This window comes from Cucumis melo, chromosome 2 (assembly GCF_025177605.1).
Source record: "Cucumis melo cultivar AY chromosome 2, USDA_Cmelo_AY_1.0, whole genome shotgun sequence".
Classification (NCBI taxonomy): Eukaryota; Viridiplantae; Streptophyta; class Magnoliopsida; order Cucurbitales; family Cucurbitaceae; genus Cucumis; species Cucumis melo.
This window is the reverse complement of record NC_066858.1, coordinates 22,407,666-22,435,034: the sequence shown is the minus strand read 5'-3', so window position 1 is coordinate 22,435,034 and position 27,369 is coordinate 22,407,666. Positions and strand designations below refer to the sequence as shown.

General features: G+C 29.5%; 3 protein-coding genes across 9 annotated transcripts; 1 reads left to right on the top strand and 2 right to left on the bottom strand.

Moving 5' to 3' along the window:
* Nucleotides 1-10,762: 10,762 nt before the first annotated feature.
* Nucleotides 10,763-17,862, top strand: LOC103494242 (oxysterol-binding protein-related protein 4C). Its single transcript, XM_008455350.3, has 7 exons — nucleotides 10,763-10,974; nucleotides 14,992-15,159; nucleotides 15,437-15,682; nucleotides 15,786-15,882; nucleotides 16,278-16,569; nucleotides 16,822-16,924; nucleotides 17,509-17,862. Exons 1-7 carry the CDS (start codon nucleotides 10,972-10,974, stop codon nucleotides 17,761-17,763), a joined length of 1,164 nt encoding a protein of 387 aa, XP_008453572.1. The 5' UTR covers nucleotides 10,763-10,971; the 3' UTR covers nucleotides 17,764-17,862.
* A 515-nt stretch (nucleotides 17,863-18,377) lies between these two features.
* LOC103494349 (probable aspartic protease At2g35615) lies at nucleotides 18,378-20,598 on the bottom strand. 2 transcript variants are annotated; one of them, XM_051080967.1, is made up of 4 exons: nucleotides 20,464-20,598; nucleotides 20,304-20,387; nucleotides 19,372-19,917; nucleotides 18,378-19,166 (listed from the first exon to the last, which is right to left on the bottom strand). In XM_051080967.1, exons 2-4 carry the CDS (start codon nucleotides 20,308-20,310, stop codon nucleotides 18,415-18,417), a joined length of 1,305 nt encoding a protein of 434 aa, XP_050936924.1. In that variant the 5' UTR covers nucleotides 20,311-20,387; nucleotides 20,464-20,598; the 3' UTR covers nucleotides 18,378-18,414. The 2 variants fall into 2 exon arrangements, with proteins under 2 accessions (XP_050936924.1, XP_050936923.1); XM_051080966.1 differs by lacking the exon at nucleotides 20,464-20,598 and having other exon boundaries at nucleotides 20,304-20,451.
* Nucleotides 20,539-25,404, bottom strand: LOC103494243 (glycosyltransferase BC10-like). Of its 6 annotated transcripts, none has more exons than XM_008455352.3 (12): nucleotides 25,056-25,367; nucleotides 24,647-24,679; nucleotides 23,985-24,508; nucleotides 23,569-23,667; nucleotides 23,265-23,365; nucleotides 23,099-23,170; nucleotides 22,821-22,911; nucleotides 22,342-22,422; nucleotides 21,608-21,667; nucleotides 21,407-21,529; nucleotides 21,154-21,192; nucleotides 20,539-21,076 (listed from the first exon to the last, which is right to left on the bottom strand). In XM_008455352.3, the coding sequence occupies exons 3-12, from the start codon at nucleotides 24,360-24,362 to the stop codon at nucleotides 20,948-20,950; spliced, it is 1,173 nt and encodes a 390-aa protein (XP_008453574.1). In that variant the 5' UTR covers nucleotides 24,363-24,508; nucleotides 24,647-24,679; nucleotides 25,056-25,367; the 3' UTR covers nucleotides 20,539-20,947. The 6 variants fall into 6 exon arrangements, with proteins under 6 accessions (XP_008453574.1, XP_008453577.1, XP_008453576.1 ...); XM_008455355.3 differs by lacking the exon at nucleotides 24,647-24,679 and having other exon boundaries at nucleotides 20,539-20,850; nucleotides 20,948-21,076; XM_008455354.3 differs by lacking the exon at nucleotides 24,647-24,679 and having other exon boundaries at nucleotides 23,985-24,487; nucleotides 25,056-25,404.
* Nucleotides 25,405-27,369: the final 1,965 nt, after the last annotated feature.

Here is a 27,369-nt window from a genome sequence, read left to right as displayed (position 1 = left end):
ATTTTGATCAATTTGAGTAACACTACATATAAGTGGGTATTAAAAATAATATTCAAGTAAATTAAGAGTACTTTATGGGTCTAATTAGATCACATATGGGTTTTAATAATTCAAGTCAAACTATATCTTATGATATATTTAATTTAAAAAAAATGTCATTTTTACTTGCATCATTAATAAACAATTCTTCTAATATTCTCTTCAAAAGAAAACTAGGGTTATTAGAATAAGTAGCCATTTTTAGAATAATTATTAAGTATGTAGCAATATTTTAAAAAAATTACAGATATAGCAAAATCTATCGGTGATAGACTTCTATCGTTGATAGACTCTTATGATTTATCAGTGATAGACCAACATTTGCTACATAGTCTATCGGTAATAGACTCATATCATTGATAGATTTTGACAGATTTTGCTATATTTGCAATTTTTTTTAAAATGTTGCTATATACTTAATTATCTTGAATATAATTACTACATTTGCAACTATCCCAAGAAACTACTCTCCAACAACTTTTAGAAAAACTAAAGTATTTTGTTGCATATTTCTTATAATGCAAAAATCATCCCTAAATTGTAACACTAAGGTTTCAAAAACCTTTAACATTTGAAACCAATAAATGAATGTTCAATAATGTAACACTTACTAACCATTATAATACCAACTTTACCATAATTTTTATTCATATTATTCTTTAAAACTTAGCCATATATATTACTTTGAATTTTCATCGACCCTTGTAGAAACTCTTTAGGACTTTTGACATAAATTGACGTTGCTAAAAAGTAAGTAACCTAAACTAAAAATTTAGATCATTGCATCGAGTTAGGTAAGTCATCATCACACAATTTACAATTCTAAGCCTGGATTCCGTTTTGAAAATCTTAACATTCGTATTCTAATGATACTTTATTGAAAAAAAATTCGTTTTCAAAGATTGAAGAATAATTAATATTGCAACTCTTGAAAAGATAGATTAGATATTTTTGAATTTAAAAATATTTTTTTATAATTTACCTTAGAATTAATTGTGATATTTGAATCTTCCACCCTACATTGAACTAAAACGAAAATGAACAAGAAAAAAATGTAAACTATCAAACAAAATACGACAAAATTTATGATGTTTTCCTTCGATTGGAGGTTGGATCTTCCCTCACCAATTATTCTACTTAAAACTAAAAGATAAAGAAAAACGAAGAGGATGATATTGAACAGTAATGTTGATAAGGTAAACTTGACGTCTGCTATAGGTTGCATCCAATTAATAATTGGTTGGGACTTCTGTCAGAGCCAAACCCAACCACAAGTGCCCATTAATATTCACCCACGAACTCATCTAACTCATTTACTGTATAATATCTTAAACAACAAACCAACAATATCACTTTGATTCTCGTAGTTTGATCAATTTTATAACATTTTAGTTCGTAAACGTTAGTCTATCGTTGAACTTGACATAATATATCTATTTGACATGAATGTTATCGTTAGAGAAAAGTGCATTAATTTTTCTCTAAAATTTGAAAGTTAATGTTCATTATATTTGTCTTGAAATATTAATATTAAGACTTAAGTTTGATTTCAATTTAATCTAAAAATTCCGAAATAATAATATACTTTTTGTCATTAAATTTTGAGTTCTGGGTTGATTTGTTTTTTAGGTTTTGATATTTATATTTTTAACATTGATTTCTTTAGCATTGTACTAACTTTAGGCTTTGGTGCTGATGTTGATAAATTAATTTAAGTATGAAAGTAAAAAATTTAAAATTAATTTTAATAGTAATGAAAGAAATAATGAAACTTATGTATCATACGTACATTCATTAATTTTTCGAAAATGGATTTCAAAAAATGAGTATTATAATGAAAAAACAACGTTAAGAGTGAAATTTTTATTATATAATCCAAAAGTTAAATTAATAAAATAATTAAAATTTATGAAATTTTTGACCGAAAGAATTAAATGCAAACTTCTAAGAAGTTGGTTTATTAGACAGACAATTGAAAAATACGAGAACATATGATTTGAACTTTGTTTGAGACTATGTCCTCTTAAGAGATCTTATCAATAAAGAGTTGAATAGATATTGATGAGTTGACTTAGTAGAACACTGAAATAAGTTTATAGTCTAATGTTTAGTGGTCTAAAATTTATGGATGAGTCTTGTCCATTTTTAAAAAGGATGGAAATGGTCTAAAGGGAAATCTCCTCTTGTGATGGTCTTAAATGTCACAACAAGGACAAGTTTGTTTGTTTCTTCCTTAGACTCCTCTAGAATTTAGGGTTTAAGTTACAAATTTTCACTTCTTGCTATGGCTTTAATCACATTTATTTTATTGTTAATGAGAGAGAAACATTAGAGTTTTGGTCTTTCAAAAATTTTACAATTTTTTTTTTGGGTAGATCGATCTATTTGATATTCGATTCAATCTGTCCTTTAAAATTTTGAATTGATTTCAATATAATATAATCTTAATGTTTAAGAATTATCATTTAAACTTATAATACTTTTTTTTACAATAATATTCACTTTCTTTCTTTGACGTTAATTAATATTTAATAAATAATTTAAGATGGAGTTGAAAGTGAAATTTTAAAATTGATTTTAATAGTGAATAAAAAAATTAAAATAAAAGTTAAAAATGTAAATTAAAAATTGAAACTCAATATCAAATATTCGAAACAAAACTCAAACTTCTAAAATAAATTCATAATATTTTAATAAATATTTTAAACCAAATAAGAATTAAACTCAAAACATAAAAAGATAAAACGTGTAACATCTTGAAACATAGAAATGTCGGTAAAGAAAACTAAACCTATTCTAGCCTTATTATTATTGTTTAGTAAAACTATAAACTTTTCTATTTCATAACAAACGAAAAGCTTTTCTTTTAAAGGGCATACCATCTACCTAATGCTTGTTTGTATGCACGTGTGTATAATATATATATTATATTGGACTCATCTCGGTTCAACCTACTAAAGAGTATTCAATCACAAGTTGTTATGTGAAAAATATTTTTTAAAAGGTATATATTTTTTGTGTGATCTAAAGGAGATATTGAAAACAAATGCATAGTCTGATTTGCACCCAAATATGCTTTGAAAAGGTATATATATATATATATATATATATATACATACGTACGTATACATGTAAAGAGATGTATACAGAGATGAGTAGAACCAAAATTGAGCTTTAACGTTTATATCTTAACCCTTAGGTGGAAGTTACGTAGATGTCCCTACAAAGTTACGACTAGCAGGCATATTGTCTCTCTAATTGGTTATATATTTGGCAGTGCACCCAACCAAAAATGTTATTTATGGCATCAGAAGGTACACTGTTGGGTAATTTTTAGCTTTCAAAAACAATATTCAATCAGAAAATCTGTAAACAAATTCAGTCTTAGTATTAAATTTTCGTTGACGTATCAAAACTTTATTTAATACTTCAACACAAATAAGTACGACCTTTAATATTAACTTAGATGAAAGTTGATATATTTTCGTTATATTGCTAAAATAGTTTTGAAATACCAAGAAAAAGGTAAATATCTAAGTTCAACTTCAACGTTGATATTTTAAATCTTGAGTTTAGTCAAAGTTGACGCTCCTAGTCTCAACTTGGTTTAGTTTTTTGTATTCTATAATTTAAAAATGTAGTGGGGTTTAATTTGTTCATTTTTCGATTTTGGATCGCAGTGTTTATTTATCTTAAATCTACGTAATAGTCTTTGATCTGGATCAATAATGTTATTTCAATAAATTTACAACTGTAACAAATGGATTAAACTTCTTAATAATTAGATGTATTTTTTATCATTTAAAATTAATTTTGATCATATAAAAAGTGTATTAAAACCGTAAAAATAAAAGGTAATTGTCAAAAATAGATCATTTCATAAAATACAATCAAATGTAATAATTTTTGTTTTTTAGTAGTTTTGTTCGATAGTTTGTCAAACTTTTATGCTTTTGTAAATAATTTTTAATATTTTACGATATATGAAAACATCTCTTTGAAATGATTTAAATTATAATAAAAATAATTTTGACTATTTTAAAATTGAGACCCTATAATTCTTAACAAGTAGACCAAGAAAACAAACTTCATCAACTGCATGGTAAATTTTTTTTTTTAAATGAAAAATTTAGAAAATTTGTCAAAAATGATAAAATTCACAATATAGCGTGAGTTTTTGTCCTTTGGTAAATTTTTATTTTGCTATATGACTATATAAAAAAAAAAAATTAATTTTGCAATTAGGTACCTTAGGAGCCAATAGAGTACTATTGAATGGAATTATATATATGTGTCTGCTTACCAATAAATTCACAAATATTTTTCATGGTACTATTTTGATTTCTAGAAACTGACCTACTTCTTTTATCATCTTCAATAATAGTACGTAGATGACAATTATTGGTACAAATATTATGTCAAATATTTCTTTCACTTTAGAATGGATTATTAATAGGAATATGTCACCAAAAATTAGGAAAGTAACCAAAGTTTCTTCCCATGAATTGTCTCTAAATAAATGGATTCGCACGAAGAAATCCAAATAAATTGACATTATCTTCTTAAACACAGTACTCGCTCTAAATAAATGAGTTTTATGAGTAATTATATTTTAAAATAGAACATATGTTACCTTTTTCTATAGAAACATCATTTCGTCTGTAAGATCCAACGAACATTTGTTTTGTGGAAATGAAACTAAACTTAAATTTATAGGAAAAAGAAAACCGTTGAAGATACCATTTTAAAAGAATGCATATTTATTATTTACTATTCATCTATTGAATAGTTGCATCTTTTCTTTAAATGAATTAATTAAAAAACAACATTTGATTTTATTTGTGGAAACGATGAAATTACTCGTAAAACAATCCTAAATGGAGAGTAACGTACCATATTCTTATTATATTTAATAATTATGTCTTTAGATTTTAAACAGTTATTTTGAAATTTGTTGCCACATAAAATGAAAAAAAATCATTTGAACATTGAAACTATTCTCAAAGATATTTTTTGTTAACTTAAAATAGAGGAGCAATTTATGAGCTTTTACACCAACTTAATAGAATTAGGATTAAGATTTATTATTACCCATTTATTACATCTTAAAATAATTTATACATCAATATTTACATCTCACCTAACCTATTAATTTATGTATACGTAATCTAATATTTACATTAGACGCGAGTCAATTTATTTCTTGCAGGATGAAAAAAACCTCCCGAAATTTCTTTTTTAAACAAATTTCAAAATTAAAAAAGCCAAAAGAATGAATCGTTTTAAAGTATCCAAAGGCATAAAACTACCAAAAGCCATTTTAAAGTTTGGGATCTAAAAGAAAAAAGCAATCTAGAATAATCCCAACATCTTTTATTCTTTACACAAGTTTTCTTGTTCGAGATAAAAACTAAAAATCTGAATAATTTTGACCCTCTTAAGTGTTTTAATCTTGAAAGTTCGATACTCAGACGTTTTAGTGGAATCCTAATACTTAATATAAATGGAATCCTAATACTTAATATAAAAACTATGTTTACTTTTTAAAGTTAGATTCTTTACTTACCTGCAAAATTGTATTATTAAATTAGAAAATTGTGTTGAGATGAAAACTAATTTAAATATATTAATTATTAATTTTTCTAAAATGTGATCCAATTCCTTCTTGCATTATCTTTTCATAATATCTCTTTCTTCCTTCTCCCTAATTCTAAATTCTATTTGAAGAGTATTTTTCTTTACATCTCAATATGTATAAACGCAATCAAGCAATTATAATAATAATGTAAAGGAAAAATAAAGTATTATTTTAAAATTATACTTTAATCAAACAAACAAATTTCAATTCACATGGAACTTTTGAACCAAAAGTCATAACATTTTCCTTTTAGACAGAATCTTCTTTAAAAAAAATGTGAACAAACATAAACATAAACTAATTCTAAAACTTGGTTCCTACAAAATATATAAATATATATTTCGGTAGTTCATCTCCAAATCAACCATTATGTGTCGAACCATTAATTGATCAAGTGCAGTCCAAATTTGTTTCACTCTTTACATTTTCTTCCTATTATTATTACCGAATAATAAGACTTTTGTCAACAAAATTTTTAGATCAACCATTGTAATCACATAAAGTAACGTAAATAAACGTAGAGTTTTCCGTTGAAAATACTTTTTAAAAGATTGAAAAAGAATAGAGAGTGGGGAAAAGGAGAGAAGGAATGAAACATTTGGTCAAAGAGGATTGGGTTTTTTCACACGATGTTGAGACCTGAGAGGGTTCAAATAATGGTCAAATGGTATGGGCTTGGATGCCGGCGCCGGCACCGGCGTCGGCAAGGTCTAGGTTGTTTAGAAAGAAGAAAGAAACAAAAAAAAAAAAAAAAAAAAAAAAAGGCAAAAAAAACTAAATAAATGCACATGTAATTGAGGGGTTCCCACAAATATGCAACTTTTTTACTTCTACACACATTAATAACTTCACATTCTTATAGACTTTTCCTATCTTTCGGTTTTCAAATCTAATTAACAACTCATATTATGTATACGATGTCTAACTTCAAAGACTTTTAGGATTGTGTTTGAAACTTTTGGGTCTTTTTTTCAAAATTTTCACCCTAAGAATTATCGGTGATACTTGATACTTGTTTTTGTTGTTTATTACAAGATATACATAAGTAACTTTTTAAATAGATATCCAAGTTTTAATTGCATTATTAGTTGTAGGGCTTGTTTTGTTCTTCGTCTTCTTCCTCCTCTGATCATGTTGTTAGGTTTTTTTTTTTTTTTTTTTCTTGTGTCTGATTGGTTCTCCTCTATCTGTGAGGTGTGTCATTAAATTCTATTTCAATTTTCAATTTCTTCTCATGGATAACATTTGGTTTTTATTTCTTTTTTGAAAATTAAACCTATTTTTGACGATCATTCTAAATTTAATAGTTCAATTTTTAATCAAATTTTCAATAAAAATTCCATTTTGAGAACGTTTATATTCTTAATTTTTTGAGAAAATTGTATTTATTGTTCTTAAAGTGACCCCTTCTGTCCCAATTCCTAGATGGCAATTACAAGGTTTTATGACAACTCCATGATGAGGTGTCGAGACTATAAGATAAGAATTTGTAAAACAAAATTTAATAATTAAATGCTATTTTCTCCACACCCCTATTTTCTAATTTCTTTGTAAAATATCCCAATCAAATACTAATATTCCTCATCCTCTCTAAATTTGACAAGGACAAGGGTACAATGTCATATCCTAATTTATTATTATTATTATGATATTGTTGTTGATTAGAGATAATTCAACCAACAAATTACATTAGTTAGTCTAAATAATTTATAAGATTCAAATCTCTTCCACCTTATTTATTCTAGAAATTACATTCACAAGTTAATTCAATGCTATTATAAATTATACTTTCAAATATAGGAACATCAATTAATTAATTTATCAATATAATAAAATTTTACTTTTTTATTATGCAATAAAGAGTTATTTGAGTCTCATTCTTTATAATTGATTAGTTTTTGTTCTCTAACTGTGGTTTGTTCTACGGACTTTTTTACCATTTCATTATTTTAAAGAAAAATTTCAATTCTTACTCATACTTAAAGAAAATAAATCAAGTTTTATTTTCTAAAAACTACTATTTTCATGTTTGAAAATAGCCTTTTACAAATGAACTTGGAAGAAAGTAAGCTTAATGTTTATAAACAAAAATTAAGATTTTCGTTTGATAATGATTTCGCTTTTTAATCTCATGTATTATTTTGCTTCAAGAAAATATGTTAGTTGTTAGGATAAATTTTCAAAATAAAACAATTATTTTTTTTTAAAATTTTCAAAAGAAGTATTAGAGAAGAAAAGAAGTAACAAAAAAATTTATCAATAGGAGTACTCTTTCAAAATAAAAAGTAGTAATTAAGTGACATTCTAATGAATCGCTTTAATTAGATAATAAATCGTAAAACATGATTATGGTAACTATTTAATTTTTAGTTTTTAAAAACGAAGTCTCCATTTAAATTTCTTAATCTATTTTTACAAATATTAAAAGAAAAGGCAAGATTTTGTAAAGTAAAGAAAATAGTTTTTAGACATTTGTTTCTATTTGTTTAATTTTGACTACGAAATCAAAATTTATACTTGCATACAAAATAAACTTAAATTTCAAAAGTTCTTTAAGAGATAATTTACTTTTATTTTTTTTTTATTATTCTTAAAAAAAAAGAGACTAATAATTTTTTCCTCTTACAAACAAAATGGAAATCGATGAATTAAAAATATAATGATTTTCTTTTTTGAAGTGATCCTGATAAGAACATATTATGGTTGATTTGAATAAGATAAATTTTAGAAAAATATAGATTTCATTTAATTAATCAATGGGGTCATTACATTTAATAATGATTTAAAAGTATAGTTTGACAAAAAAAAATGGTTTAATTAAAACATGATAGTAATGTTATATGTCAATATAACTTGTTTTAAAATGGTGTAGTAGACATAAAAGGGAAAAATGTATATATATGAATGTATTTAATCTCATAACAACTCCTCCTTTAAGGAAAAAAAAAATCCAAATTTTCTCTAGAAAGTGATGGCCAAAATTAAAATACAATTAATTCTCTTAATTATTTATGGCTTTAATTAGTTTCAGTGAATTAACCCAAATCTCTAATAGATAATGTTGATGAAAAGATAATTTATTATGTTGGAAATCTACTTTTGGAAAGAGTTACAAATATGGGATGAACCCATAAAGGGTAAAATTTTGGCTAATTAATTTTAGGACTTATTTCATTAACATTTTATTTTTTTAATTCAATTTTTTTTCCTCAAGGTTTTGTGGTTATAATATACTTTTTAACCATTTTTTAATTTATGAATATTTATTTTTTAGAAAATAATAGTTTTTAGGCCTTTATTCCTAACTATTTTTTTTATAAATCTTGTAGTCTTAAGCAAGGTTTAAAATACCGAAATTTTAATTTAACATGAAAATATCTCTAAAATATGGATGTTGATTGGTGCTTTTAGGAAAGATTATAAAACTATATATATATATATATATATATATATATATATATAAATGGATAAATAAACCTTTATAAATAAATTTTAACCGATATAGTTAATATGTTGTTGGTTGCTTTTTTTATGTTTCATAACTTTTTTTTGTGATATATAAGAAATGTCAATCACTTCTCACATTAGCATTGAACTCATGCAAATTTATAATGAAAACATCAATCAACCTTTTATACCATATTTTTGAGAAAATAGATTAAATAACAAAAAAAGGTGTTTGGATAATTGATTTATAGGTATTTGGTGATAATTTTTTTTTAAAATATTGTACATATATTTACCTTTATAAAGTGAATTGAACAAAAGTGAATACCTTATATACTTGAGTGGCCATTAGTTGACCACATGGTACCTAAAGAGAACAAAAGTTAATTAATTGTCGAATGGGAAGCGTCGAATTTGGGTGATGAGGAGATTAATTAGAAGATGGAGGCGGCCGGAGGAAGGAGAGATCAAAGTGAACATTGATGCTTCAATTCTTCTAACGGGAAGGATGGGTTTGGGTGTCACAATTCGTGATTCACATGGTACGATTTTGAAGGCTATTGCGGAGGCCAAGGTGATATACTTCTTGAGGCCATTGCAGCGGAAGCTTTGCCCTTTTTTTTACTAGGGTTTAAATTGGTTTATAAAATGAGGCTATTAAATGTTTGCTTCAACGGATTCCTTAACTTTAATTCATGAATCAAAATCTAATCATTTTCGGAACTCTACGATATTGGGTGAAATTTGAGATTGATATAACAAATCAATATTTTCAGGTTGTCTTTTCTTCCTCGTATTTATAATAAAATTATTCACATCGTCGTAAGAAATTCTGTACATCCTGACGCTTCTTTAGCCTATCGAGAGAAAATGCATAGGGAGATAGAGTCGTACTTAAAAGGTAGAGATATATCCAACGTTATACACGCGCTTCATACCAGTGTTAGGAGTTATAAATTCCCAACGCCTCTTTATGTTTGCATCGAGAAATACTCTTCTGACAAGTTTTCCTAACCCATCTCCCGATGGGCTTCTATGTTGGGAGATTTTTTTCCGACACGTTTTGATATATTTCTTAACGATTTGATGCATCGAGAGAGCTACAATTTCTTGTAGTGCATTTTGGCTAATTTTGCTTCTAAAATGAATAAGGAAAAAATTTTAGATTGTAATTTTCTTGAGGTGGTTGATTTTTGAAGTGGAGCGAGTGATATTTCTATAACCCAAAATTTGCAAAAATATATATATATATATATATATATATATATATATATATATATATATATACTCATTCTGAAAATTTTAATTCTCAACCTATAAGACAAAAAAAAAAAAAAGAAAAAAAGAAAAGAAAACTAAATCATAGGATCAAATGAAAGATATACTATTTTATAATTTAAGTATTTGTAAAAAAGAAAAAACAAACCTAATCTTTGAAAAAAAAAAGATAAGGGAAAAAGAAAAGAATGGGAAATGGTTAGAAAATTTTCACATAAAAATATTTATAGTTAATAATTATCAAATAATCCAAAAATTACATATTAAAAGAATGTAAAAAAGACCGCTGACGTAATAAATAAAACAGGAATATTATAACTATAATATATAAAAAGCAACCAAACCACCGCGCATTACATTGTTCCCTCTTCCCTTCCCTCTAAATTCTGATTGGTCAATCCCTTCTTTTTAAATCGCCAAAATTCTTATTCTCTCTTCACACACCTTTTCCCCCCCTTTTCTCCCTATTTCCATTCCCTTTCCCTCCAACCTTCAACACTTCCTCTCTCTTCTCCGGCTCCGGCTCCGGCGACTCCTCCTCTTCCACACGTCGATCCCCGATTTCACTTATGGTATGTACCGCTTTCTCTCTTGCATCATTAAATTCCAATCTGCATCTTTTTTTTTTCTTTCTAAAATTGACACGGCTGGAAACCGCTTTTTGTATCGCTCTGGTTTTGGAAATCAACACCGGTATTCCGGCCGCTTTCTACGAATCTCGGATTTGTCGTCGAAATAGTTTAGTATTTGACGGTGATCGTTTTCTCTGATAGAACCGCCGTTTATGGCGGCATTGGAGTTCACGCGGCTGGCTCTATTTTTTTATAATTTTTTTTAAAGATTATTAAAATATTGTGAGCGTTTTCATCTTAGGCTTCGTTTGTTTACTTAACTTTTACGTTTATTTTCGTTTATTTTCTTAATTCCATAGTGTTTTAGTTAAGTTATATTATATTTAGGCTAAACAAAGCTTAATAAAAAAAAAAATTATTTTGATTAAATGGTCAAATTTTAAAAAATGAAAGTTATTTATATTTGTAGCCAATTTTAGTAATATGTTATTTGATAGAGGAGAACTTTATTAAATTTTATTCAATGTCCTAAAAGTTTTTAAGATATTTAAAATATTATACGTATTTCATTGAAATTGATGTTTCCTTGATTATTGTTCAAGGACTAATAACTTTGAAATTAAAAATATTTGAAATTAAATCCCATTGGCCATATGGGTATATTCTTTTCTCTCTCTTTTTTTTTTTTCAAATATAGAGACAAATATTGATAGGCTCAATATTTTGATTTATAATTAAGTAAATTTAAATCATTGCTTAAAAAGAACTTCCAAATACCAGTTTGTGTTTCATATAGAGATATAATTTGATTTTTTTGAACCGACTTGACTCAATTTATTATGAAATATAAAGTTGGGAAAAACTTGAGTGAGTATAATAAATAGTATTGTAAGAATGAATAGGTTCTAGAAATGTGAGACATTTCCTTCTCATATTTTGGTTCAATAAATATGTGCTTGGGTATCATGATAATCTTGGCTATATATAGATCATTGGTATTTTGGGGTGATTTTGTAAAGGGTTTTGTGGGTTTTTGTGATATGGTGTGATAAAAAATTTATAATTTTGAATATATAAACCTATGAAGACTGTTGGACACCAAGGAAACCAAATATTTAAGACCTCTATTTTGCGCTTTTGTTTTTTTTTTTTTTTGAATAAGTCTATTTTCTTTAATTGCTATGCTTTCATGATTGGATTAAGTAATTAAATTTCAAAACTAAAAGTTATTTTTAGTCAATTTTTTTAAAACTATAGTAGTGTTTATAAGTTAATTTAAAAAAATGGTTACAATCTTGTTTGGTAACCATTTAATTTGTAATCTTTTGTTTTTAAAAGAATTTATAAACTTATATGTATAAATTTCTTGAGTTGTTATCAGATGTTTTAAAAAAACCAAGAACATTTTTAGTTTTTCTTTTATTTATTTTTTTAAATTTTACTAATAATTCTACTATATTCCTTAATAAATATGAAAATCATTGGATAAATAAGTTTCTTTTAAAATTTAAGAAAGACAAAAAATTAAAAAAACTATTTGAAGTACAATTTATCTTCGACTATTATAGTTCAATTATTATAATTCACATTTAGCTAGTAAAAGATATATATGAGAACTCTTATTACTTATATCGTCTATCGTCTAGTATTTATCATTAAAACCAATTGTACTTTCTGCCATTACACTCTTAATCTACGTCTCAAACATCCTCCAAATAGTAAATAGTTACCAAAGGGCCCTATGATTTCTTAATTTAGAAACATGGATGATACAAAAATATCGGATGGATGGAGTTCTCAAAGTAAAGTACGTATGAAATAAGTAGAAAGAAGTAAAGTCAGTAGTTTCATTGAAGTTGGTTGAATTGATATAATAAATAAAAGCACCCACTCTCTTTTACAATAATGTATACACCTCCACGTGACCTGCCTTGTTGCCACAAGATCAAATCCACCAAATTTCTAGTACTACCTACCCTATATGACTCATAAGAAAACAATAATAATAATAATAATAATAATAAACTTACCAAATTAAGAAGAAAAACAATATTTCCCCATCATCTATGTTTTTAACTTTGAAATTTTGGGATGACTACACAAAAATATGATCAAAATTAAGGTTACAATATAACAAAATTTATGGTAATCTTACCTTCTAGTTCAAAGTTTTGAGTTTGATTTTACACTGCTTAGAAACTAAATTTAAAATATAAAAATTAGAAAAATACATGATAAATGCTTTGTCACGTGGTGTTATCTCAAATAAGTAACATGTGATGACTATTTCATAAATAGAATTAGATATTTTTTCTTTTTTTCTTTCGAACATTATATCGTTAACTGTAGTTGTTAGGAACGTTCATCTAACTTTAGTATTTGTATTTATTATAGCTATCTCTGATGGTACAATAAAATGATAGATCAAAGATCCATCATCTGATAGGACCAAGTCACATGCATGCCTTGCTTGCTCTCTAGAACTTATATGTAAAATTTCATCTATGGCTTCCTTTATTTTGTTGTAAAACAGTAGACATATCTATTTTTAAATATCCGTCTTTATTAGTTTGAATAGTGTTCGAGGGATAGTTAAGATTTCTTAGTACAATGAGTTGGTGGATTATAATCTATCATTTATCAATAACGTTAACGAGCACGTTGGTTGAGTTAGTTCTTAGACGAGCCTTATAAAATCTGGACAAGGACCCAAATGTTTGTCCTCATTTTCCAGCCATATTCGAATTGAGAAAAAGCCTACATGGATACATGGATATGTCTCTTTGAGACTATTAATGGCTGAGGCTTTGGTTGTTGTCGTGTTTTTGTCAATTGGGGAGATAATGGTTTTGCCAATTGGGGAGATGTATATCCCAATCATGCATACAAGACCATTTATTAGCACAGCTTTTTTCTTCCTTTTTTGGCAAAAAGATAAAGAAATGTGTACAAGTGTGAACCCAAAATTGGGATCTTAAATTTTATTTAGATTTTCATTTTTGTAAAGAAGATTATTCAATTGATATATACAATAAGGGTATTGGTAGATTTTTTTTTAAATCTTGTTTTATGAGTATAATATTTGAAGTACGTAGATATATCTAGTTGTGAATAATGAACTTTGTTTTGGGTGAATAAGATTTTGATGATGAAATATTTTAGTAGCATGTTGATGTATTTAAATATATTAATAAATTAATATATATATATATATATATATATATATATATATATATATTTTATAAATTTATTTTTAATTTATTCATTTATTTTTGTTTATGATTTAGAAAATTATTATAAATGGTAAAATTAGCAAAATTTTAGATTTTATAATGATCAACATCGGTAAGTACGGTTAGATTCATAATTCATGGATAGATTATGAAATTTTACTATATTTTATATATATTTTACTTTGATTTATTGTATTTGAAAACGTTTTTATTTTAATACATTAGGGTATCATCAATTTGAAATTTCTAATTGGTGATACCTAATAGATTAGGGACCATCTGAGAATTTAATGTTTTTATTTCTGATCTTGTCCTCAAATTTTGAATACTCCTTTGTCAAACTTCTTTCATCATCATTAATTTCAAAAAGAAAAAAGAAAAAGAAAAATTCTTTTATTATTATTAAACGAACCCAAATTCATTTAAAAATCATACCTACATTCTTTGTTTTATTAAATTAGAAATTTAGAAAAATACAAAAATTTTCAATCATAATGTCACATGTTTGAATTTAAAAGAAGTTGGGTGATATTATTATTTATGATACGAGTAAATGTATCATAATATATATATATATATGTATGTATGTATCTATATGTATGTATAATAGATCGTATTAATTTTAATAAATTATTGGAACTACTTTTTCTCAAGGCTGAAAGAAGGTGCACGTGGGAAATGCCTTTGTTTTTGTTAGTTTATTTTTTATTAGGAGTGCGTGAACACGACGCTCGTAAGAAGCGCGTGGGAAACTGAACTGACAAAAATACTGGAAATTTAATAGGGTGCTGGAGAGGACACGGAAAGGGCGGTGAGAAGAATTACTTTGACTAAACCGGTTTCGTTGGAGGCAGGGTCAGATGCGGCCGAGTATAAAGCTCCTAACCTACTCAGTCGCATCCTAAGCCTCTTTAAAGATGTACGGCCAGGATCTGATCTATCTCACTTCAAGGTAACTCCCTCAACTTCTCAACTGTCATTCTATTTCAAAAAGAAATAATACATGTCTAGACCTTTCAAAAGATGTACTCCATACTATCAAATTAAACTCACCTTGCCGTTAGAATACTTAGTAAAGACTTTAAAGTTATTTAATTACATGACCTTTCAAGTAAAACTGTATGATGATTGAATCTCCCCATCACCCCAGTTGAACTCAGACCCAAAAAAACTAATATTCATAGTAATATTGATGGATAACAAGGTTTATGTGAATTACTGAATTTCAGGTACCCCCACAGTTCAACATGCCAAAATCACAACTTCAATGTTATGGTGAATCTGTGTATTGCTTCAATGAAGACATGTTAAGGAAGTGCAACAATGGGAAGAACCCAATAGACAGATTTGTGGCTGTTGTAGCATGGAACATTTCTACTCTTCGTCCTTTAACTTTTGGTATTTCTCCTTTCAACCCAATTCTTGGAGAGACCCATCATGCTTCAGCAGGCTCCCTAAATGTTCTACTTGAGCAGGTTCTTACTTAATCTATTTGTATGAAAAACATCTTTACTTATCAAACAACACTCCTCTCTTTCTTTAGTTACCGACTCTTTCTTTTGTATGAAAATTTGTCAGGTTTCACATCATCCACCAGTGAGTGCCCTCCATGCTACTGATGAAAAGGAAAACTTGGAAATGATATGGTGTCAGCAGCCTATTGCCAAATTTTATGGTATTCAAAATATCCAGTTTTCTTCACAATACATGATATCAGTGGCAAATACTCGGTTATCAATCCCCTCTATGTGGTCACTATTTGTTAGATGTACTCTAGTCTTTGCACAATTTATAAAGCTAATAGAATCCAAATCAGAATTATTTTCATATAAAAAGATTAAAAAGAAATGCAAGGCAACCCAAGTAGTATTCGAGATATTTCGAATCTCCACTCTACTGGGTAATAAGAACTCAAGCTTAAAACTGTCCAAAAGATTCTCTTACCTCCTCTGTTTTCTCTCCCTCCTATTTTCAACCGGTACTAAAAAGGACGTTTCTATCTAATTACTAATATACTCTTGATTAAGAATGTAATAGAAATCTTATCATTACACCAACCAACTTTTGTAGGTACATCTGTGGAGGTGGAAGTAAGGGGAAAGAGAGAGCTGAGACTTTCAAATCATAGAGAAACTTACGTTATGAATGCTCCAAATCTGATGTTCAAATTCCTTCCAACACCTGGGGCTGAATGGAGTGGTAATCTCAGAATTGCTTGCCATGACAGTGGTCTTGAAGCTGAGTTACGTTTCAAAGGTCTCTCTTTCTTTGGATTTGGAGGGAATGCTAGATCAATCAAAGGAAAGATTTTTGATAGTTTGTCATCAAAGCCTCTTTATGAGGTCAATGGTCAATGGGACAGGTAAACCAAAGCTCTATGCTATAGGTATCCCTCTACCATTTTGGAATCATCATTACTTTAGTTTCAACTTTCTGAAAGAAAATTTTGTGGTTTCAAGTCTTTTGAACCAAAGAAAATCCTCTTCTTTCCTTTTCTCATGCATTAGCATTACTATATATGGGATATTTCAAGAGTCCGGTTCACAAAGGTGTAAACAAACGCAAGATATGGCTATGAATTCCTCTAAAGTCATTTAATTTCTTATGATTGCAGAACTGTCACGGTGAAGAACATAGAGAGCGGTGAAGTTGCAGTCATATACAACGCAAAAGAAAACATTTGGAGACTGAGAACTCCTACAGTTCAAGACCCAAGGGTATAATATTTTTCATTATCAACTTTCTTCGTCATACCGTGAACTTCATACAGACTTTACATTCATATAATTTGAATGAAAATTTGACAAAAATTTTGACAACTCACTAATACTTGTTCTAATTTTTCAATAGTCCATACACGTCTTAAAATGAATACCAATTAGCTAAGAAGCACATACACTTGGACACTCGGACACTCTGACCTTTGTTGGACACATATCAAACACTTGTTAGTGTAATAAATGTGCCAGACAATAGTTATACAAAGTCAATATGACTTACATTTGTTAGACTTGCATCCAACACTTGTTACATATTCTAAATAGACAAATATATGACAAAACAATAAAGTTTGATAGCGAAATATGCCAAACTAAGTTGTTGAGCATACAAATACGTAAACATATGGAATTTACACTTCGTTCTTGTTTAAAAATGATATATATTTCTAAAAATGAATGTTAATAATCATGTCATTGTCATGTTCGTATCCTAAATTTGATAAAAATGGTGTATTACCATATCTGTGAATATAAGTATATATTTGGTTGTGAATTGAACATTTTGCACTCGTACTCAACAGAGTGTGTGGCCAAGTGAATCAGCAGTGGTATGGAGTGAGGTGAGCCAAGGCATTCTGAGCAAAGACTGGGAGGCAGCAAAAAGAGGAAAGAGAGCTTTGGAGGAGAAACAAAGGGAGATTGCAAGAGAAATGGCATCAAGAGGTGAGACTTGGGTTCCTAAGCATTTTACTTTTTCTCATACTAAAGAAGGTGGTTGGGACTGCACACCTATCCATAAAACAGTCCCTCCATCCCCCATTGTTGTACCCAAATAATCATATTCCTCTCGATTTTTTTTTTGTATAATAACAAAACATTAATAGTTTATTGTAATGTTAACTTTGTTGGAGGAGTTATATATATTTATTCAACAACTAAGAGACCCTCCATTAAGTTGCCTAACCTATCCACTTGATCCAAAATCATTTTTGTGTCAATAATTTAATTGAGTGGAGTTAATAAGTCAATGAGTTTATATTTGGGATATAGAGTTGTAAGATTGAGTTTCTCGATAATTATAAAAAGCGGATAAAAAAAGAAAGTTGAATTTACTTGGTAAACGTGAAGAGTAGATATAGTTAAAGCTTAAACCTTAATATGACGTTCATTTTCAAGTACAATATTATTATTATTATTATTATTATTATTATTATTATTATTATTATTATTATTATTATTATTATTATTATTATTATTATTATTATTATTATTATTATTATTATTATTATTATTATTATTATTATTTTTGGGTTTTATGTAAAATGAAGTTAGCTCCACTATAAAATGGTACGAGGGCATTTGCCATGAATGAATATCATGCAGGAGAGATTAGTTTTATCCCTACTTTTTTAAAAGATGGGATCATTCTTACAAAATCATCAAGTGACACTTGAATAATTTCTCAAAAAGAAAAAATGAAAAATCCTTTACTCATCAAGAAGTTGACAATCAATCCTACGAAAGAACACTTTCATTTGTTCAAGATCAAAACCTACATTATAATTCTGTTGAGCCAAAATCCCAATCACAGACAGATTCAATAACTCGGAATTACTCGGCAAAATAGCTAAACAAAACCGATCCCCACCGTGTTGCCGGAACAAACTCCCCGATTCCAACACCAAATCAGCACCGCCGGCGAAATGAAACGTCACCGCCGGAAACCCAACAAGATCTCGACTCACAACTCCTTTAAAACACAACCCTTCAAATTTCCTCTGAGTTGGGATTCGTTCCAACAAACCCTTCATCAAATCAACAATCTCATCGTAAAGTAATTCAAACCCACCATTCGCAAGCTTAGTGTAGGTCATTCCAGAGTCGATCAGAACTCCACCGCTGCCGTCCGATGAGATCTTGAAGGCATTTGGGTCGATTTTGAGGGTCTTAGAGCCAACACTGATGGTTTGTAAAGTGACATAATAATGGCCAAAGTGGATTTGAAGAGGAGTGGAATCGCCTTCAATGTAAGATCCTTGTCCTAAGACGAGATGATTGTGAGTGTAGAGAGGATTGTTTATATCGCCAATGCAATAGGAAAATTTGTTGCCTAATTGAGTGGCCATTGTTATGTAGGGATATGCTCCTAATCCAAATACGCCATTGTAGGTATCGTCATTGTTGGTTTTGAAGTTCATATGACCACACCCAAATGTTAAATTCGTCTTTTTTATTTTGCCTACAACAATCGAATACGATTTTAGCCATTGTGACTTCGACAAATTTAAAGTCATAGTTTTTCTTTGTTATAATCACAAATCATATGATATCACAAAATAATAATTATAAAAACGGCAAAATATGTTACTAAATCAATTAATAATGTCAAATTTATTTATTAACTTGTTTGTGTTGAAATAGAGCATTGTATTGAAAAACTCCACCTTCATCAAGTGTCTCAAAGAGAAGTGATTCCTTAGCAAGAATTCCTTGTGAGGAATCCCCACCAAGGTATCTCAACTTGTACTCAGCTTGATTACCATTGCATTTGTAACCATTAATGTAGTTATACCCAGGAAATCCACAACCCAATGTTTTGAAACTTGCTGATTTCAAAGGATCGAACCATGAGGTCGATTGTTGAAAACAGTTGATACAAGGCAAACATTGCACCCACAGGAGGGAGCTACCAGTGTCGACCACTACGAGCTGTGTCACGGGCGGCGAACCGATAGACAAATTAACAAGAAACCCACTACCTCGATTGAAAGGAATGAGACTTGATCGAGCTTCATTACCAACAGACTTCAGTTCTTTAATCTTTGACTCGAGAAAAGCAAAGCGTTCGATTGAGCTTGCCTGCTCTCTCTTTGATCGATCCTCAACTGTCTCATTTGGGTCATAGAGTGGATGTAGATATGAGTTGCGGTGGATCAGCTTGGTTGCCAAACGTGAAGGCTTTGTCGTGATCGATGTGGACAAGATTATGGCTGTTGACAAATAAAATGCCAAGGTTAGGGAAGGTAAAAGATGATGGAGAGAAGCTAACAGAATCATCATGTTGATTCTGATGTGTTTTACAATGGAGAATGAAACCATGGTGATTTCTCAAAGCAGAATGAAACCATTTAAATATCATGTAGAATCAGAAAGACTAGCAGGTAAAAGATGATGGAAAAAATATTAAAGTATCAATTCATGACAAGGTTATGTGCAAAAATACAAGGGGTTTTAGTAAAAGTATAGAAACACTAATTCACAGATGAAAAATATGAGCGCCTAAAACATAAAGGCATCAAATGAATCCTAAAAGAAAAATTAAAACCACAGATGGGAAAGTGCTGCACGGTGAAAAGATTATGATGAGGAAACTTACATGACATCAATCAACTTCGGCATTAGAAGGATAGCATCTTTTGCAAAAAGCATCTGACGACCCCAAAAGTCGGGTTCTAATAAACTAGAAGCAGAGGAGGTAAATGTTCTGGACATCTAAAGTTAACAGAATGAGTAATAGAATTAGTCCATTTCCAAACCTTAGGAGATAAGTTGAGATTTTTGTCCTTCCTGTTTGTAGAGCTTTGTAATTGAAGTGCAGCACAGAAATGTGGTACTTTGAAACTTAAAATATATATTTTCAAGAAGCCAAAATTCAGATCCACATGTTTACAAAATATTACTACAAGATCTAAGGAAGTTATTTTCCTTCAAAATCGTCTGTTCTTCTGTTCTAAAGAAAGAGAAAAAAAACTAAAAATATGAAGTAAAAAATAGAAAATATGCCCATCCCCGAGGAAGCAACACCAACATGTGAGTTCCTTCAATCTCAGATCACCAGACACTCGGCAAGCAGGTCGATGCACACAAGAAAGATGGTTGGTCATATTCAAACCTTCCCAAGGTCAGGAATTTACAACCTATAACTGAATAAAAGACCAGATTGAACAAAAAACTGTGGAGTTATTGATGTTGCAAAAGAATTTGAAACGTCAAAAGTAAATGTAAACATAAAAACCTAACTCAAATTGTTGTATAGTTGGAGAAAAGATACAGCAACTTATCCAAAGCTTGGGGATAAAATTTTCTTGCAAATAGGTAACATGGCCGTTGTAAACCATTCCACAAACAAGGCCACCTTTGTACTTCTTTCTGTAGAGGACCCAGAAAAAAAAACAATTAGATGAAGACACCAACAAAATTTCATTGAAATAACAGAACAAGCATACCTTCTGGTCACTTGTAACATGCACACTCACATCAATCGACTGCAAAAATATTAAAATAGCACCATTAAAACAATCAACATCCAACACTTCTCATTTCCCCTTTAAATCCCCTTGCCCTACTCTAGGGGTGTGCAAGGGGTCAGTTGATGACAAACTGCAATTAGTAAGAAAAATGACTGGAAAAGGCTAACATTTTGGAGCTTCACCAATAAAAATCAGCAAAGTGAATATTGATATTATGTATAAATCATACCGTAATATTCTGCAAAAGCTCATAGGTAATATCCTCGGCTCTATACGATTTTGGATGCCACTTTCTTTCAGACCAATCAACATGTGTTACTGACCAATTTGCGATTCCAGTCGGATCAATCATCTACATTGAAAAACGGGAAACTTTTTAGCTAGAGATACGGGAAATGCTCTGTGGTAAGAAGTGTCTGAAGAAACTTACATTGAAAAACGTTGGCAAGTAATGCTCGTCAGCTATGCAATTGTGCCCTTCTAAACCTGGCTGTGGATGAAAATATACGTCTCAATACATGGTGGTGAGTCGGTATTTGGTAATCACGTGGGCAGAGGATTTATCATAATCGATCATTAATGCTAATCCGTTACAATAGAGAACCTCGCGATTTTTGCGAAACTGGGATTATGCTAATTGCTACCTACTAAAGAAAATGAAGTCTCATGTGCACTTGCCCAATAAATGGTTCAGTAGGATAGGTATCTGCAGACGTGTGGGAATGCAGAAAAGGATTGACATGTGTGTACCATGACACATCAATGACATGAGAGAAAAACATTCTCACCTTTTACTTCTATTAATGGTCAAACTCAAAGAAAATGGAGTAGATATGATTAGATCCCAAATATACAGTTTGGTTAGGAAAAATGGTGTCTACATATTTGTAAGCATCAAGAAAAGGCTATATAATCAAAAGAAAGTTTGCTCAGGAAATAAGGACTCGGGATGCAAGGGAAAATGAGAAATATGTATTCAACTTATCTTCTAATGAAGTGTCTGTGCTGTGCTGTGCGTGTGTGTGGGTGAGAGAGAGAGAGAGAGAGAGAGAGAGACTGAGCATTGTAACATATCCCTAAGATGTACAACATGAGCAAAAGAAGACTACACACATTAGTCCTAATATTGCAACAGAAATACAGAAGACATAAGTTTACAATCACCCGGCAGTAATCGCGAAATTTGGAGTAATAAAGATTGTCGGCCAAAACTATTAAAGCATGCTGCCGTTTCATTGTGAACCACTGCATAAAATAAAGAAAATTCGGATTAAAATTGCATTCTATTTCGTTGACTGTCACATGCGCACGTGGAAGAAATATCTCAATCTGAAATCTAAGCCTTAAGGTCAAAGATGTCAAAGAAATAAGAATGAATACATCCTAGAGTAAAACCCATCAAAACATAATCTAAAGTTTTAAGTTTTGCGACATTTCAAGTGAATAAAAATAATCAAGAGAACTATTAAAGTTTTGCATAGTTATAGTGGCAACCCAGACAAGCACAGAAGTTAACGAAAGAACCCAAGCAATTCTATCCATTAGTGTATAAAAGGATTCTTCCGCGCACACACGCAACAACAAAGAACAAAAAACTAAATTTTTGGAAAGTTGTATGAATGAGCGAAATTTCCAGAGTGTACCTGTGCACCTTTTCTAAAGTGTTTCTCCTCCACTTCCGGTAACATGTGCTCTGAATACCTGCCATTTCCATGTGGACCAGGATCCTTAAAGCTGAGAAAATTGTTAATTGGCATCTATTAGAGATATTCTACAAACGAATCAATATGCAGTATTGAATTGTATGTCCTGAAATTCTGACAAGAAACCAGGTCCTAGGAGTCGTGTGTGTGTGAATTTTCTCACAGAAAATTGGAGGAAATGAACATGTGGAGAGGGAGCATGAAACTATATAACTCACCAGTCAACAAAACTCGTATTTGAATGCATCAGATACTTGTAGATATAGTCAAAACTATACAAAGGCACACAACTGCAAAATAAAAGGAACATGAGAGTTGACGATAAGAACTTAATATAACCCATGAACAGAGAGAGAGAGTGAGAGAGACTGAGATTTCAGTCACCTATCAGAAAGTAAAACAAAATGGTGATTATCTGGTTCTTGTAGAGCATTTGCCAACAATCTTCTCTCCGCATCAACCATGGTAATTTTACCCCACACTACCTGCAATAATTACCAATCAAGAGTTCCAATTATTTACATTCTTATCAGAAAGGGGATTCCAGAAAAGGATAAGATGGCAAAAAATGAGGCAAGAACGACTCATATGCAATGAGTGAAATTTAATATCAGGCTATCTTCTGCCGAGGCATTGGGAATTTCATTTTGACACCGTATAGACTAATAACTCTTTTAACTTAAGGTACCTGACCACTATGAATATCCCGATTCAAGAAGTGTCTGCTGACATGAGTTGGTTTCTCCTTAGAAGCATGGACATAAACAGTGAATTTGTCTTCATGACCCTACCAGGAGATGTGAATTAGTTTTCGTTGAAAATCAGTCTGTACATCAAGAAGTAATGAACAGTAAAAGAATAACGAGCAAATAGTAAAACAACTAATTCCACTTCTTTCAAAGCCTTGATGGATATCATTGAGGCTCATGAAACTAGATTAAAAGAAATCAGATTTATTAGTATGCCATGTATGTAATAGTTGAGTATTTTTCCAAGAGAGTGAAAAACAGTGTACTCCGTTAAGTGATTGCAGAGGAATAATAAAATTCAAGAACAACAAAGATTAAACAGCTTGGAATTAGAAATGAAAAAACAAAAACTTACGTTGAAAAATTTGTCCCACAGCTTCTCAAACGGCAAAGACCCAGGAGTCAAAAACATAAATGCTATCTTTGGAGTTTTTGAAGGTATAATCGGTGAGTTCAAAATTTCTCGAATAACAACATGAGAAGAAACCTCTTCATCAGTAAGTTCTCTAGCAGGAGCAGGTGGAAGCCAGTCCGTAATGACCTTACAACCTCCAGAAGAAAAAATGTAACAGGCACCACTAGTTTGGGGTGGATACATGTATGCACAGATAAGGAAGACAATGATGAAGGAAACCAAAACGATAATCCATAACGGCTTTTTCATATGAGTACGATGGCGAGGCCCTGGCAAAATCTGCATCTCACTAGGACACCATGCCTGAGTTGTCTTCATCTTCAACAAAATGTACAGCAGCTAAATTTCTAAACAATTTGCATTCCGATTGCTATCTACCAATACGCACTCCTCCAATGAAAGGAATAAATGTCAAAAAGGTACCAGAAAAATCTGAAAATTGACTGATCACCGATGAAGAAAAACTGCAATTAGATAGCAAACACAAAATTTTGTCACAGGTTCTAAAGAATCATCTAATTAGCCAAAATGGAAAAGGTAAAGTTTCAAATGATTATAGAACTCAATAGTAACGTAATTCGAATTGCTCCTATGGTAAACACCTCGTGAGCAGCACAAGGCTTCAGCCCTGTACACTGAAAGAAACTTTTGCAGTAAGTTACTTTCCAACAATCCCCACAAACATAATAAAGAATAGTCCATTCTAATCTATGAGGCATCCCAACCAACAACTAAAACAAATCAATACGGCCTACGTAACTTGAGTAATCTACATTACACAGAAAAGTCAAGCCAACCCGAACCTATACACATTAAAAAAAAAGAGAGAGAGAGAGAAAATCTAGAGCTAAGATTCCCAAAATCCAAAACTGCCAATCAAGAAATAGGCTAAGAAGGTAAACAAACGGGAATCAGACCCAGAATCGGAATCAGAATCCGAACACTCACTTCAGTGATGAAAAAACGAACCAAATGTAAGAAAGACGAAATGGGGTAAGAAATCATACTCACAGAATAATGATCTCGAGGGAAGAATCAAGTTTGGGGGGGTGGGTTTTCCAAGATCCAAATCATGAAAAAATGAAAAAAGAAAAGGAAGGATGAAGCAATCATATAGCCGCGTAGAGCAGAAATGGAGATAATTTAATTAGTTTTCTTGTAAAGTCTATGATTTCCATTTCCATTGTCAGAAACGCTTCGTTGTCCTGCTCCTTCTCTCTCTTCTCTTCCTCTTCTCTCTCTCACTACGCCGTAGAGCTCAGCCTTAGAGCGACGGAGCAGCCGTGGAATATGGCGTTCCGGTTTCAAATGCAAATCATTATTATTTTTCTAAGACGATGTTTTATTACCAATATATATTTAAAAATACTCAAATTACCATTTTCGTCCCTTTCCTTCGCATTTAATAAGTATCCATACAATTATAAATATAACAAAATCTCGTCTTTCTAGAATATATTGTCAATAATATTTTGATTTTTAGAACCGTATTTACAAATATCTTTAATCTTAATCGTTAAATTTTCAAAGGTAATATTTGGATATATTTCGTACATCACCATTTTGTGTATCCTTTTTATCACTCACACCAAAAAATATCAAAATATTTTAAATGAATCGTTTTTGTTACATGACAAATTACAATTGAATAATTTAGTGATATATAATAAATTTAAAATAAGTCCTACCAATTTAATCTTATTTCTTAAAAAAAGAAAAAGAAAAACCATCTATCCATTTTTATTACAAATTTTGAAAACATGTTTATGTATTTTACTTTCTTGTATGATAATTATTAAAATAATTATTTTAAATGATAAAATTGTAAAAAAGAAATATTTTTAAATATAACAAAATATCATAGTCTATTAATAGTAGATAGATAGTAATTTATCTTATTTATAAAGACTAAAAGATAATAATATAAAGTTTGAAGCAGGAGAATTAAAAGGGAATTTGTAACCTAATCTTTTGAAGAAGTTTATTTTATTGTTATTATTTAGAGAAGGGCAAAAATCATTGGAAGTTTTAAAAGAAAAATAAAGATGTGACTTTTGGGGAAAGCTAAGGCCCACAATCAGCGCCATTCTTTATTCAAATGGAAAGTAAATTAAATCATCTCTTCTTACCATAAACATATTTTAATAACTAATTCATTAAATTAAAAAAAAAAACTTAAACACAAATCTTTATGGATTAAATTTATTATCATAATTATAGCTGGTGGAATTATCTAATTCATTTCAAATCATTAAATCAAAAAATAAGTCATAAGTTTTTTTATACATGTTGTACCTCGATTGAGATTACCATAAACTATGTATGACCTCTTGATAATTATTTTGTTTTTTATTTTTTAAAATTTAGATTTATATGTTTAGAAAGTATAATAGTTGAATTCATATTTAGTTCTAAAAACAAAAGCAATATTTTAAAAACTACTTTTATTTATACAGCTTTTCTTTACAATGCTCTTGTTTAGTATTGTTGTCTTTGATATGTGTACGAGAGTCTTTTTTTTTAGGATGAAGAAGAAAGTTGAGTCTCTCACTTTTAAGATGAAAAGTTATGTTAATTATGAGCTAAACTCATTTTCTAGTAGCGTAGTGCGAGAGTAATCATAACTTTTATCTATTTATATCATGGTAAGAACATATCTGTGCACTGCAAATATAAAATCTGAATATTTATTGTATTAAGAAAATTATGGCATATTTTATTTAAATTTAATTTGAAAAGGAAAATTAATACCTACTTTAGTTAATGATATTTGCCAACAAATATACCTTTTATAGGATATTTCCCTATTCTAAAATACTTTTAATTATCCAGATATATAACTAAGTTTGATCGTTGATCTCAAAAAAATTTATTCCTTTTAGTTGAAGAGTCGTTGCAAATTAGCGCAATGTAAAAAAATCTTATAAAAAATTTATATGTGATAGACTATTAATTGTTGGTTGCAGTCTATTAAAATCTATTATAGATAAATTATACTTTGTTATATTAAAATATTTTTGTTATTTTGATATATTTAAAAAAAATTTCTTTATTAACTTTAAATTTTAAATCTATCTTCCCTCTTAAGTTAGTACTCAAATATTCTAAACCCTACTTAGAATTTCAAGAAAAGAAATCATTAATTAGTCAAAAGTAAAGCCTAAGAAACAAAAAAATAACGATTTGTATTTCACAATACTATTTTTCAAAAAAAAAACAAAAAATAGTATTTTTTTTTCATTCAATTTGAAAAATATTTTGGTGTATTTTTAAGTATGGAATCACAAGTTGGTAGTGGCAAAATTTTCTAAAGAAGTATTCATTT

Excerpts from the sequence above, each read along its gene's own strand:
- LOC103494242 (XM_008455350.3), top strand. Across the intron at positions 15,160-15,436 it reads CTGATCTATCTCACTTCAAG|GTACCCCCACAGTTCAACAT; the intron begins GTAACTCCCTCA and ends ACTGAATTTCAG. Across the intron at positions 16,925-17,508 it reads CTACAGTTCAAGACCCAAGG|AGTGTGTGGCCAAGTGAATC; the intron begins GTATAATATTTT and ends CGTACTCAACAG.
- LOC103494349 (XM_051080967.1), bottom strand. Across the intron at positions 19,167-19,371 it reads CTTTGAGACACTTGATGAAG|GCAAAATAAAAAAGACGAAT; the intron begins GTGGAGTTTTTC and ends CGATTGTTGTAG.
- LOC103494243 (XM_008455354.3), bottom strand. The coding sequence starts at position 24,362 with ATGAAGACAACTCAGGCATGGTGTCCTAGTGAGATGCAGATTTTGCCA. Across the intron at positions 21,530-21,607 it reads ACTTGCCAACGTTTTTCAAT|ATGATTGATCCGACTGGAAT; the intron begins GTAAGTTTCTTC and ends TTTTCAATGTAG. Across the intron at positions 21,193-21,406 it reads AGCTTTTGCAGAATATTACG|TCGATTGATGTGAGTGTGCA; the intron begins GTATGATTTATA and ends ATATTTTTGCAG.